Source organism: Sturnus vulgaris, chromosome Z, assembly GCF_052056855.1.
Source record: "Sturnus vulgaris isolate bStuVul1 chromosome Z, bStuVul1.hap1, whole genome shotgun sequence".
Lineage (NCBI taxonomy): Eukaryota > Metazoa > Chordata > Aves > Passeriformes > Sturnidae > Sturnus > Sturnus vulgaris.
This window is the reverse complement of record NC_142283.1, coordinates 53,284,349-53,298,950: the sequence shown is the minus strand read 5'-3', so window position 1 is coordinate 53,298,950 and position 14,602 is coordinate 53,284,349. Positions and strand designations below refer to the sequence as shown.

Here is a 14,602-nt window from a genome sequence, read left to right as displayed (position 1 = left end):
ATTCAGCTGATGAATACAGCCTTCAGACTCCAGCAGTATTTTCAAGCATGAAAAATCACATCTATTTAAGCACGTAACTAAAACTTCACAATATCAGGCTTTCAAAGAAGAAATTGTTTCCAGGGTAGCAATGAGACTCCTTCTATTTTTGCTGTAATATAAATGAAAAGATAAATATTTTTTAATCTGTAATACTGATGTGTGTTCTTCCAAGCTTGAATTGGTGACATTTTTTAAAATAAAGGTTTCTGAAAGGTCCCCAATATTTTGTTCTTCACGTAGCACAGAAATCAATAGTATTAAAAGGTATTTGATTCTAGGCATGTAAGGCAGGTTCTAGATACTGTTGAATTTCCACTTTAGCTGGCCACGTAGCTCTTCTGTCTTCTGAAACTTGTGTAGAGGTCTTTGTTCTGTGGTAAAAGTAAAGCTGGAGTAATTAGAATTACTGTGAGGAGCAACATATCCATGAAAAAGGACAGTGGCTGTGTCTCAAGAGCACCTACCTGCCTTGTGTCAGATCAGAGACTGCAGTTTGAAGCTGGGTTTTTATCATCCCATGTGACATGAAGAATCCAGCACTGAGATTTGATTGGACGTATTCCCATCAAGTTCTCGCATATGAAGGCTTTTGGATATACTGGTGTATATTTGTGACAGGATTGGAAATTTCGTCCCTATACTGAACGTCCTGCCTCAAGACTGTATTTATCAAAACCTTTATGTTGCTGTGAAAGATTGTCTTGGAGAGAGAAGTAGCTGGGAGGAGAGATGAGCAAATTGTGACTATTAATCTGTAATATAGTATTAGCTGGTATATGTTGTTAATGCATTTTGGTGTTTTGTGTATTAAAAACAGGGTAGCATTTAGGCATCGGTAACTTTTGGTATGGGGGCAGTAATTGTATTTAAAAACAAAATTCTAACATTAAATACCTTTACTGATATTGTCCAAAACCGTTTAGGATGTTACAGTTAATCAGTACTTTAATTGTAGTTGGTGTAGTCATGCAGTTTTGGTTTTCTCTCCTTTTTTTTTTTTAGATTCATAGTACATATCTAGAGAGCAACTGGCCTATAAGGGTGAGTTATTTTAAGAATATATTCATGCTTATTTAAAAATGTTGGAAGGTTATAGTTATCCATTAGGATTGGCTGAATTCTGAAAATTGAATCATTGTTGAACATTACAGAAAGAAAACTGTGTTAGTAAAGTATGAAACGTGAAGACACTTTACAGTTTTAAGTCTGATGTTATATTGCCTCGTGGTGCCGTATTTGGGTAGGATGTATCATTTAAGTAAGTTCCCTTCTGAGGGTCTAATAACGTTTTGGGTTTTTTTTTTACAGTTTTCAGCTATTGACAAACTTGGACAGAATGTAGCTGTTGTTGGCAAGTTTGGTTTTGCACATTATTCTTTACTCACCAAAAAATGGAAGCTGTTTGGAAATATTACCCAGGTGAGAGGTTATGGCATTTTATTCTGGTGCATAGGGAAGATTTTATTTGTTGGGATGTGAGACTTGGAGAAAATTAAATAGCATAATTTTCAAGCAAACAGCCTGTAGACATACTTAGGATTAGGAATGCTGGTTTTACATGTGTTTCTCATAAAGTGTCTGAAACACGGATCTTGTAGTTTTGACACACTAATTTGTATTATTAGTATTAGCAGAGTATTCCAAATTTGAGTGTGTATAGTCAGGCAGTTAATTCCATTTGTCTTGTCTGAGAGTTCGTGTGACATAGCTTTGGATGTAAAGCTTGTAAATTCTGGCTAGAAACATATTTGAGAGTTCAGGGATTTCAATACCATAAAGAACTGTGGAACTGTACTTTGTAGGATGAGGTTTGTCCTTCACATACTAGTCTTTAGTTACTTTGGTTTTTTAAACATTAAAAACATCATATTCATAGTCTTGCCACTATGAGTAAAGCTTATAGAGATCATGCATGGCTTTCAGAAGCTACCCATATAATGTACATGTCTGTGTGTGTAAGTGTATAAAAATATATATCTATATGTCATCTGCTTGCTTTTTTCTTTTCAGGAGCAAACTATGATGGTAACAGGTGGCTTAGCATGGTGGAATGACTTCATTGTTCTTGCATGTTATAATTTAAATGATCACCAGGAAGAGGTGAGATACTTTTCTTCAAAGTAAATGTATAACGATTAGAATATCTGAACTGTATGACAGTAGTATAAACATGAAAAGTATTGTGGTATTGTAAACATGTTTATACACTATAAACTTTGGTAGCTTTTGATCATATTCAGAGCTTATATATTAATATATAAGTAATTATTTGCAGAAATTTTTTGTTATTGCTATTAAAAATCTCTCTGGTGACTGCAGTGAATATACTCATTGTTCCGAAAACTTCGTGACATTTTTGCATGTTAGCACAATGTGTGTTCTGAGATATCTGCTTACATTGTTTTGGAACACTTTTGCAAGCTTTTAAACTATATGGGCAGAGGAGATTTACTTAGTCTTTGCTTTTTAAAACTGAACAAAATTCCTTCCTTATGATTGTTGTTCAGTACTTCAGATTTGGCTGTAGTGTGCTTTAATGGCTTCAGATGTAATAATAAAACGCAGTGGATAAAATACTTGATGAAACAAAAACTCAGTAATGTGTCTTGGTAGAAATTGTTGGCAGGCATTCCACAATAAAGAAAACAACCAGAAGTAGAATTACTAATAGGTTGTTGGTAAGCAGAACTTGTATTCAAACTACTCCTTTTCCTTGCAGCTGAGAATCTACCTGCGAACGTCTAACCTTGACAACGCGTTTGCTCACATCACCAAAGTGCAAGCAAACACATTACTACTGAGTGTTTTCCGGGACATTGTGATATTGTTCAGAGAAGATTGTTCCATTTGCCTTTACAGTATTGAGAGAAGGTCTGAGGGGTGAGTGTCACTATTTGAGTGCTCTTGCAGTAAGGTACCTGTCGATCTGCTCTCAGTCTGAGTAAATTCTTACAATAATACAAAGGTATTTGATAACTGGTGGATTCAGATTTTTAAAATACAGTGGTGTTATCTCTATGCACACGTTCATGAGTGTTGTCACTTGCATGCATGCTGATAGGCACATTAGGTGTGGAGGTAGGTAGTGACTGATACATGCACATTTCCAGCTGCGTGAACAAACATGTTCCTAAATTATAGGAACTTGAAAACTGAATGTGAATAGGAGAAAAAGGTACTAAAAGACACCCACATATTCAAATATTTTAAAATAAAAACATGTTTCTAACATTAGAAGCAGTAATTAGTGAAAGGAAGGTGGCAGCAGGCTTGCAAAGATGAAGAGAGAAAAGGTTTGGTCTTGGTGTGGTGGTGAGGAATTGTTTCAGTGCAAAAGAAGTAGCAACATAAGATATGCCAGATACTTTGAGACAATTAAGATTTGTTAACCTAAGGAGGAGATAAAGATTCAGAGTTAGGGGGGGTTTTAAAGTGCCTAAGTAGGTGATTTTTCTTACAGTTATGGTATCTTCTTTATAGCAAGAAGGGACCTTTTTGTGGTAGAAAAAAGCAAGCTGTTGATGAACTTCAGAGAAAATATTTTCAATGCTTCTTTAAAAAGCTCCCAAGAGAAACCAAACCTGGGAACTGTCTTTGAAGGGTCAATAGAGTCATATTCTGAAGTATCTAATATTATCTTCTACCCACTCATAGCTGTATTTCCCAAAGTATTAGGATAAGTAACCCCAGTTTAGGTTTCTTTGGCAATTTTATACAGAGTAGCTATGTGGGCATTTCTACTAATGCCTGATTAAAGGACTGTCATTTGTTCTGCAGAGCAAACTCTTTGCTAAGGGTAAGTTGCTTATTTTCATTAGGTTTATTTCAAGGTAGTTATTTTGTGTTAAGTACTCCTGTAAAATTTCTAAACGTAGTCATTTTCCTTTCAGTCTTAATCCTACTGCCAGTATCCAAATTCTTCAAGAAGTGTCCATGTCTCGGTATATTCCTCATCCTTTTCTTGTAGTGTCTGTTACGTTGACATCAGTGAGGACAGAGACTGGCATCACCCTGAAGATGCCTCAGCAGGTAACAAGTCTCAACATTTGGTAGAATTGGTGCCTGAATTTGTTAGCTTACTCTTTAAAGGTCACCTAGTTGATAAATCAGTCATAAATCAGTGGCTCTTCTATGTGGTAAAATCCAGAATGTTTATTTCTGATGTTCATTATATAGACATTTTATGTGGGAATTGGGGGTGAGGGGGTGGATAGAGAAGTAAGAGTTTAGATTTTATTTCATACCTTCTCTTGTTAACTTGCAAAGTTTAGGACCAAATCTTGGTGAACAAATTAAATTTAACTCTGTCAAGAGTATGTTATTAAAAGTGGAAAACCAGAGCAATTCATGGCATTAGGAATTACCTTTCTCGCAATGTGTCCATTACTCAAAGAATAAATAAAAAAAATGAAAAGATGGCATATGACACTATAAGGTGCTCTTCGACAATTCTGCAACAGCCAAACAATGACTTAAGATGTGAAGGGCCTGTCTTAACTTTGAAATTTAGTCAGGGCACTGAAAGCACGTCCAAAGACGTTTTTGTTGTCTGGGTTGCAAACAGAGCAGGTTTAACTGAGCAGCATTCTTACGTTTCTTGACACACCTTACTAAAACAATTTTTCTCTAACTGCAGCTAAATAAAAGTTCAAGATGCTGTACAAGTGTAGCTCAACTCTTTTTGGCTCGGCTCTTGGGCTGCATACCAGTGTTAGTCTTTGCAGTGAGATACTGGCAATCATATTATGATGATAAGAATACAAAGCTTTATTTTTTTAGAATACTGGCGGATTGCCCATTTTAAGACACATAGTTGGAAAAAGTCCATATTAAACACATGGAATGAGTCTGGTAAATAAGAAACTTTCCAGTATTTACTCCTTTGCACAAGAACTGGTTCTTGATTTTTCTGAGTTCTTCTATATTGAATGCAGTTGTTAGTCATTTCTGTAAAGTGGCATATTTAATTTACACTTTTTTTCCTGGGTTTTTATTGTGGTTATGAGTACAATTGTCATTCAAAAACTTAAATAATTTGCATAATATTCTTTCTATCCGTAGGCTTGTGAAGCTGAAAGTATTATGCTTAACTTAGCAGGCCAACTCATCATGTTGCAAAGGGATCGATCTGGACCCCAGATACGAGATAAAGATAATAATCCTAATCAAAGAAAGCATGTGAGTAAATATATGTGGAGTATTGCATATGGCTTCAAAGATGTCAGTGATGGAAGGAGCTGTGCAAGAGAATGTTCCAGACATAAAGAAAACAGGACTACAAGCAAGGCAGTATCTACACATACAGACTGAATTGTTAGCTCAAAGTGTATTAGCATTTTCTTGTGTTTGCTAGTTATATCTAAATGAAATAGACAAGCTTTAAGAGTAAAGATACTGCCCAAAATTTGGTATGCACCAATGACAGAAAATTTCTAGTCTGTCCAGAACTGTTTTATTTGTTTATGGAAGGTTATCATTTTTTGCAGAGTATGTTTACAAAGTTCTTGGAAATAGCAAAAATATAAATCAATTATTGAACTTTCAACTCTTTTGGGCTGATGAAAACCAATTCTATGTAAAACAAACACATTGGGAGTGTGCAATTTGGAGAGTTCAGATAAAGATTTGTCAGTTCTAGATTTGACTTGTGGGCTTACAGAAGAAGCAGTGAGCAGGGTTTTATTTTTCTCCTTTATTCTTATCTCTCTGCTTCCTGACTAAGTATTAAGGAGGTTAAAAAAATGAAAGAAATGTCTTAACATAAGTATTAAGTGGTCTTTTGTCACATGCTAGGATGCAGATAAGAGAGAAGCAGATTTGTTTCTTCTTTGTTAGAAGAATAACATATTTGAAGACAGCTGAAAAACAGAGTTCTTGTGAATAAAGTAAAAATAAAAGAAATAATGGATACTGATTTTTTAAAAAAAAATTTTTATTTTTCATTTTAAATAGCTACCTTTTTGTGCTCCAGTTGTCCTAGCCCAGTCTGTTGAGAATGTATGGACTACTTGCAGGATTAACAAACAGAAACGCCACTTACTGGAGGCTCTGTGGCTCAGCTGTGGTGGGGCAGGTATGAAAGTCTGGCTTCCCCTGTTTCCCAGAGATCATCGAAAACCGCATTCCTTTCTGTCAAGACGGATCATGCTGCCTTTCCACATCAACATATACCCATTGGCTGTTTTGTTTGAAGATGCCTTGGTTCTTGGTGCTGTTAATGACACTGTGCTCTATGACTGTTTATACACTCAAACCAGTGCTAGAGAACACTTAGAGGTTCTCTTTCCTTTCTCCATTGTTGAGAGAACCTCTCAGATCTACCTCCATCACATTTTACGCCAGCTCTTGGTTAGGAACCTCGGTGAACAAGCCTTGCTTTTGGCCCACTCCTGTGCCACATTACCATACTTTCCTCATGTACTAGAACTGATGCTTCATGAAGTGCTGGAAGAAGAAGCTACCTCGCGGGAACCCATTCCCGACCCTCTCCTTCCCACTGTGGCGAAGTTCATTACAGAATTCCCCCTCTTCCTGCAGACAGTTGTTCATTGTGCTAGGAAGACAGAATATGCCCTGTGGAATTACCTTTTTGCTGCTGTTGGAAACCCGAAGGACTTATTTGAGGAGTGCTTAATGGCCCAGGACTTGGACACAGCTGCCTCTTACCTTATTATCCTACAGGTAATGGCACAAAATATATTGCAAGAATGATGGTATTTACTAATATTGCAGTATTTTAAAAATAATGTCATATCAAAATTGTGCATGTTCAACAGATTTTTAATTTAATGGTTTTCTGTTGATACGTTGTCCGGTTATGGAGGGTTGTAAGATCATGCAGTGTAAGTAGTTAGTTTACTGTTTCAAATAGGAAAATAATAGCATGATATTTGCTGTTTATAATCTTCAGTATACTTGAATGTGAAACAGTGTGGCTTGACTAAATAGAACTTCTGATGCTCTATAGTAAAAATAAACCATTTAATTATGCTTTGTTGCTTGCAGAATATGGAAGTTCCAGCAGTGAGCAGGCAACATGCTACTCTCCTATTTAATACTGCCTTAGAGCAGGGAAAGTGGGATCTCTGTCGTCATATGATTAGATTTCTTAAAGCCATTGGCTCTGGAGAAGCAGAAACCCCCCCAGCTACACCAACAACTCAGGTTTGTGATGAGAAAAGTAAATACTGTACTTCAAACGTTGTATGATTAATCTTCATAATTATGTATCATGTTTGGTCCTTAGAGTGTATGTTCTGGTTTTCTTGATTTTAGGAACCTAGTTCAAGTGGTGGCTTTGAATTCTTCAGGCATCGCAGCATTAGTTTGTCCCAATCAGCAGAGAATCTCCATAGCAAATTTAATTTGACAAAAACATTGAGTATGCCCTCTGGCCCATCTGGAAAAAGGTAATGTCCTCTCCTTCCCCGCTTTATTAGGTACAGAACTAACTTTCTTACTAGTATAAGTTACAGAAATAAATTATATGATAGATTTGTCATAATCTCCTTCTACATCTTTTGCATTTATCATTTCACATCTTTCATATTGTCTCATAACGTTCTTGGGAGAATATATTCTCACATATGTAAATATATGTATGTGTGTTTGTATGTATTCACAGGCATGCTTACATGTCTAGACAGGCATGCTGACCAAAAGACTCTGAAACCACTGGATGTGGTACACATTACATGTGTAGTAATTTAAGTAGCTAGTGAGACCACATGCTTCAGATTTAAGGGATCTGTTTTGCTGAAAAATACATTTTGAACAGCTCACAGTTCACAGCATTACAGTGTACTGCTCTGCTGCTATGCACATCTTGATCTGGTAGTGTGTTTCCAAGGTACAAATAGAACGTTTTATGCCTTGGGGTGTACCCTTCTAAAGCTTCTGTATACAGACTTGATGTTGATAGGTATTACAGTTCAGAAGTAGTATTGAACTGAAATTCTTCATTATTTTTGCTTTGGCGTTTTTCCTCATCCTGATTCTTAAAACAATCCTAGTATAAATTCTGAATTAGTAATTTTTAATGGCGAGTACGATTTTAAAGGTTTTGATAGGAAGGGTTCTAGGCCAATAGTTGACTATTTCTCTGAACTTTGCAATATCATCTTTTATCTCTTACTTTACTTTGCTTCTGCGTTGCTAATAGTTTAATGTTCTTAAATACTGCTGCTGTTGTAACTTAAATCTCTATTTCACCTACCTGTTGAAGCAGTGGGATCTTTTAAGAGAATATAAACAGCAAGGAATGATGGAAATGCTTCTGCTGTTATATAGGAAGCTCCCCTTCTACTACTCTGGTCACTTGATGTTCTGCAGTTGTGTCCAACAGCCTTTGCAACTCAGCTTTATCAGTGTTCCCTCGGCTGTTCTGTGCTGTGTGTGCAGGTGGAGTAAAGACAGTGACTGTGCTGAGAACATGTACATTGACATGATGCTCTGGCGGCACGCTCGGCGTCTGCTGGAGGAAATCAAGCTGAAAGACCTTGGCTGCTTTGCTGCACAGTTGGGCTTTGAGCTGATTGGCTGGTTGTGCAAGGAGCGAGCAAGAGCTGCCCGTGTGGAGGATTTTGTGTGTGCTTTGAAAAAGCTACACAAGGATTTCCTCTGGCCATTTCCAGTTATACCGGCATCGTCCATTAATTCACCTTTCAAGAATGGAAAGTACAAGACAGGTACAGTAACATCTGAGTTTGATATTAACTAGATTTCCCTCCTGTGCAATGCTACATCTGTGAATCTCACTCTGTTCTGCGTCTGTTTAGCCAAGATAAGAACAGGCTGAAGCTTGCCACCTGAACATTTTTCTCACACAGAGTTGTTTTTTTTTTTAATAGATTGTCTTTAGCATAGACAGTACCTCTTGTGTATTACCGTTTTTGTTGAAACCTGCTTTCTCAGGTGTACTGAATCAGACATCAGTGCAGATGTTGAACTGAGCAATGGAAATTGCTCCAGTGTAAATTCTGCTGCAGAAAATTACTAAAATCAATATTCTTTTGTAGTCTCTAGATGAGCTTTTGACTAACTTTTTAAAAATTAAATAGTAATGTTCCTAATGTTTGAAATTTACTTTGTTAGATGGCAAGAACTTTGAAGACTGCTGTGAAACTCCTTTATGTTATTGATCCCTCAGTTCACTACTTTATCTCCTGAGAGCCAAGTTGACACTTGCTACTTTATCTCCATATGGCAAGGTTGACATTAGCTGTCAAGTCTTCCTCTTATTAGCAGCATCATTATTTACTTCTGTTGTTGCTAATATTTTATTACATACTTTTTTTATGCCAGTGCTCACATATAAAGCTGATCAGAAATTCCTGAAACACCTAAACTTGCTGCATTCCCTTGTATTTCATTGGACCCCTGAATATTGACTTAGATGCAAGTTTTAGCTTCCTGAAATGCCTGGAGAGAGCTGTCTAAATTTCCTTTTGGATACTTACATGATTTTTCTATGGTGTATTTTGATTTTTTTTAGCTGTGGGGGAGCAACTACTAAAATCTCAGTCTGCAGACACCTTTGTAAACATGGAAATGGACCCAGGGGTTTCAAATACGCCTCGCAGTCGCAGCTGGCTTGGTACTATCAGCTCTTCTCAGCGAGAGATTGACACTGTTTCATCCCATGGACCACACATGCAAGATGCATTCCTTTCTCCTTTGCTAAGTAAAGGTTAGTCACTCTTCCTTCTGTCTGCTCATTGGAAAAATGTGAAGTGTGTGCTTCTATTTTGGTATTTGTGTGTCACTGCTGTACTGTCGCTTCTCAACTGCTGATAAGAAAAATTCAGGAAAAAAAAAAGGACTTATGAAAAGTGAACTGAATTTTTTACAACAGCAGGATAATGCCCATGTTGCATATCTCCAAGTACAAGAAGTTGAATATGAAATAGATATTTGCTGAAGTTTCTATCTGTGGCGACAGCTTGAAGCTCAGTATTTTTTCTATCTGGCTAGGAAGAGTTCCCTGTGTTGTGGATTTTTGTTTCTTTGTCTCGTGCATGGATCAGCCTCTTGCAGGGGTTGGAACAACTCTAATTGCATGAACTTTGTGCTTTTGGGTTTCTTAAGAATGACATTAGATACATTACTTATTGAGGAAGTTCAGGAAATTAGAGACCTATGTAGTTGTGTTTTTTCCTATGGCTTATTTAAATTGTTTTTTAAAAGCTGCAATGTATGATCAGCTTACTAAAAAAAAGAAAAGTGTACTTAATAGGTATTTTTTCTGAATACAGAAAGTGATGGGAAAAGTTTTTCAGACCATTATATATTTTTAAAATCTAATTTTATTTTAATTTTTTTTTTATACTTTCTCTTGTCCTTGAGCATAGAGCAGCATTTTGAACAGTATCTTAATCATGTAATTTCCACTCTATTAGGGCAAAGATCTAAGTATATAGTGTGAACTACACTCTTAATTTAAAACTGTAGAGCCTTCTGTGAGACTCAGAGCATGTGGAGATCCTCTCTGTCTGCTTGGGCACGGTCTCCTGTTTCTCTTGTTTTTTTAATCTGGAGACTGCAAGAAAATGACTCTCTCTTTTCATTGCACTGATTTTACTGCTGTCTGCCACTACTGCTCTTTCTATAAACGAGTATATCAGGGGTTTTTTCTGAGCTGGATGAAGATCTTTGATTTCAATGGACTTTGGTACACATTTTGAAGTAGTTTATTTCTAAGGAAAATGAATGAATAGCATTTAAAACATTGCAAGCTGAATTCTAATAACAATTTCACAAATTAATAATGCAGCACTGGTATTCAGGGGCAAGAAGATAATCAAATAACTTTTTGACTGCTTAAACATTTTCCAAGAAAAGATACATCTGCTTTAAGATGGAAATAATTCTTAAGAGTAGGTGCCTTTGTGACTCACCACTGTAATGGTTTTAGCTTTGATGTACTGTTCCTTTGAAAATTCTGTTATTGCATGTGCTTTTCATGTTTTTACTGGAAATACGTCTTTTTGTAATTCATCCAGGTAAATATTTACATTACAAAGCATTCAAAATCTTCATGGTTTTGTGTGAAGAAAATAATTTTATATTAAAATTTCATTTTAATAAAATTAAGTAAGCAGAATTTTAGTTAGACTGTAACCCTTCCTAGACTTAATTCTAGGACTGTAGTGTGCAAGATGCTGTATTGGTGCTTTTATGATGATTGCCATCACATACTTAGGATCCCTTACTGATAATAATTATCCTGACTTATTTTTACTGGATAGAAAAACTATTGCATTCCTGCAACAGTAGTTCTACCATCCAGTGTGACAAGAAGAATGCTGAAGCGGGATGGACAATATGCCTGAAGTAACTGTGATACTCCATAAAGCATTACTGTTTGTCAGTTTTTATAGGAAGTAGTTCAGAAATTCTGAGTCTTACTAAAGTAAGTAGTTTCTTTTTTCCCTTATGTTTCTGAGTGTTTTTGATAGGTGATGAATGCAGCATTGGTTCAGCAACAGACCTGACTGAAACAAGTTCTATGGTGGATGGAGACTGGACCATGGTGGATGAAAACTTCTCCAGTCTAAGTCTAACTCAGTCAGAGCTCGAGCAGCTCTCTCTAGAGCTGGCCAGTAAAGGGCCACACAAGTCACAGGTGCAGCTGCGGTGAGTAATGACACGTGTGCTTTTGAGACTGAGAATTGCTAGCACGCAGTGTTCAGAGAAAGAAACAATCTACACAATCACACTGCCGTTTTTGTCTTGGGAGTAGAAAAATGAACAGCCTTTTTTTCCATATAGGTATTTGCTACATATCTTCATGGAAGCAGGATGTCTGGATTGGTGTGTTGTCATAGGCCTTATTCTCAGAGAATCTTCAGTTATCAACCAGGTTTTTAGTATCATGCAGTCCTCTGATATTGATGGAGAAATCTGTCAGAATATCAAGACTGGCCTAGATGCTGTTGACAAGTGGGCTTCTACCGATTGGTAAGTGTTACTGTCCACCTTCATATTCATTAAAACTGTAGATAATTTGTTACCTAAAACGTAACTTTGTTTTATTATGTCAGCATTAGCTGAAACCTCACTTCAGAAAGCTGTAATCAAACTAGAGAGAAAATAACTGAAACACAAACCAAACCAAAAAAAACCCCAAAGCAACTAGCTTTCTAACTTATTTTTTTATTAAGGTTGCCTTTTTATTTAAAAGCATTTCTGCTTTTCAGGCACACGATAGAAATACTGATTTTAATTCATTCATTCATGGTCTGTTCCATTCTGTTCTTAGCCCTGGGTACAAGCCATTTCTAAGTATCATCAAACCACAAATCCAGAAACTAAATGAAATAGTGGAAGAGCAAGTACAACCTGAAGCGTTTCAGCCAGTGAATCCTTCTAAGGTTCCTGAACAAGTGAACCCAAGAGCTGAGGAAAGCAGGACTTCATCTAGCCATGGCACTAATCCTCAGAGTGATGGTGGCAGCAGCAATGCAAGCAGACATGAAGAGGACAAGGCTAAGACTGAGGATGAGGATTCATTCCAAGAAGGCAGTTATGACTGTGTTGTGTCTTAAATGGAAGGTGAACAACTTCCCAAGCATCAGGTGTGAAAGGAAGAAAACCAGCTCTTAGATCTATTTCTGTGTTTTGGATTTTAACTCCTTTTTTAATTTTGTTTGTTTTGTTTTTTTAGTATTTCAATCTTTGAAATTTTTAGTGGGGATAACTAAACACCAGTTTAATCTAGTAGTTTGAAAAGGAGGCATGACTCTTTTTTGATGCAATCGCCAGACTGCAGCTTTACATTTTGATACTTTAAATAGTGTTGGAGAGACAGTGAACATACACGGAGACAGATTCAGTCAGTGTTCATCAGTACCTTTATATCACCAACACGTTCTGAAGAAACTACTTATATCTTGCTTGAGTTTAAAAGGCGAAGAGGGGATTAAATAAAAACTGTTTTCTTTGCAGCTTGCCTGCCTAATAAATGTCTGATCAATGCAGTTCAGATTGGTTTGATACCGATATTTTGTATTAAAGGACTGTAAAATATATTATATGGTTTTTTGTGAATAATCTTGTATAAATACTCAAGACTGTACCATATTTGGAGGTACCTATATGTATTTGCATGTTTCTAGATGACTAGTAGAGTTAAAGCAGAGTTGCACTTCTTTCTGGATGAGGCATACTTTACTGACCTAACACTGACACAAGGTGGCTTACCTGTTTTTTACTGCCACTTAACAGATCTTGTAGTTGGGTTAAGGGACTGCTGAAGGTTATTTATTTCATTGTAAATTCTTTTCTGATAAATGGATTTTTAAAATGTAAATAATCATCCTATACTCTTGCTATGGAAAACTAGTTTAACAGCTCATACTTAAACATTTTTCAAACATTTTATAATATGCATACTTCTAACTAAGACATATTTAACTTTCATACAATGTTATGAAAACCTGGCTGCAGAAGTCTGTTGCTTTGAGGTACTTATTTTTTCTAGCTGCTGTCCCTATGTAATAACTACCTGTAACAGTATTAATTTAGATATTAGCTTGTTTGTACTGTGCAATCTGAACAAAAATGCAACATTATTCATTTTATACACAATAAACTAGTTTATTTTTTATAACATCACTTGATTACTGACATGGACCAAACTAGTCATTGTAGGGTAGTTACAGCATCTGTTGCTTTTCTAGTGTAGTTACTAAATGCACATCCATTTTAATTCTGAAAATTAAGAATATTCATAATTAAGTTTTAAATGAATTGTGGTTTCATCATCTTTATTTCCTTTGTAGATAAGATCAGGTGCTTTAAAATGTACAGATATTAAACTGTTGCTTTAGAATGGCTTTACTAAGCCAATACAACCAGTACAAGTGCAATAATTGCGAGTATTACGTGGAAAGCTGGAGCTATGAATAAATGCAACTTGAACTTCATTTTAAGAGTTGAAACTGAGACTGAAGTTAGAGGAACGAAGTTCAGTCTGAGTCCCAGCATTAAGCTTATTCTGCATTGTAGCTACTGGTTGCAGATAATGTCTATCATACCTACAAGCCTGTTGTGACCTGACGTCAAAATTCATTATTGTTTTAAGGGGATAATACTTAAAGCTTTTTTTTTATGATAAAGAAACCTGCTTAATCTATGTTAAAAGAAATAAAAACTGTGCTTCAAGTTAATATTTTTCTGTGGTTCTGTGGTAATGATGTAAGCCAAGCCCATCCTGGCCAGCATTCTGCTGTTCAGGTTTTGGATCTGTGCAAGTAAAACATACATTAACTGATATATTAACATTCTCACTATTCATATCTTACTACTGTGCTACTGTTGTTTAGCAGGTAAATCTTTTTAGTTGTGAAATTCTAGAAGTTTGTACTTCTTCATAGTAATTATCTCTATGCAAATCTTACGTGCTAATTTTGTATTTTGATTTCACTGCTGTTATACTTGTAATTAAAAGACAAATGTATTCAATTTTACTTGAAGTTACTCCTGTGAAAAATAACTATTTCTAACTTCAAGCCGTTCAGGTAGGCCATCTTGGAGGGACAAAGCTCTCAGAGAAACCACC

At 36.1% G+C, this 14,602-nt stretch overlaps 1 protein-coding gene across 5 annotated transcripts in view; it reads left to right on the top strand.

Annotated features, from left to right (window-relative positions):
- Positions 1 to 14,210, top strand: part of RIC1 (RIC1 partner of RAB6A GEF complex) — a 46,497-nt gene extending 32,287 nt beyond the window's left edge. For 3 of the 5 annotated variants that reach the window (XM_088156805.1, XM_088156806.1, XM_088156804.1), the window contains exons 13-26: positions 1,045 to 1,083; positions 1,351 to 1,461; positions 2,053 to 2,142; positions 2,762 to 2,922; positions 3,933 to 4,071; positions 5,104 to 5,220; positions 5,995 to 6,723; positions 7,048 to 7,206; positions 7,318 to 7,451; positions 8,443 to 8,729; positions 9,536 to 9,730; positions 11,487 to 11,676; positions 11,812 to 12,000; positions 12,302 to 14,210. In XM_088156805.1, the coding sequence (XP_088012931.1) occupies positions 1,045 to 1,083; positions 1,351 to 1,461; positions 2,053 to 2,142; positions 2,762 to 2,922; positions 3,933 to 4,071; positions 5,104 to 5,220; positions 5,995 to 6,723; positions 7,048 to 7,206; positions 7,318 to 7,451; positions 8,443 to 8,729; positions 9,536 to 9,730; positions 11,487 to 11,676; positions 11,812 to 12,000; positions 12,302 to 12,587 (2,826 nt within the window). In that variant the 3' untranslated portion in view covers positions 12,588 to 14,210. Of the gene's footprint in view, positions 1 to 1,044; positions 1,084 to 1,350; positions 1,462 to 2,052; positions 2,143 to 2,761; positions 2,923 to 3,932; positions 4,072 to 5,103; positions 5,221 to 5,994; positions 6,724 to 7,047; positions 7,207 to 7,317; positions 7,452 to 8,442; positions 8,730 to 9,535; positions 9,731 to 11,460; positions 11,677 to 11,811; positions 12,001 to 12,301 lie in introns of those variants that run through there. The other 2 variants (XM_014876921.2, XM_088156807.1) reach the window with 2 other exon arrangements.
- Positions 14,211 to 14,602: the final 392 nt, after the last annotated feature.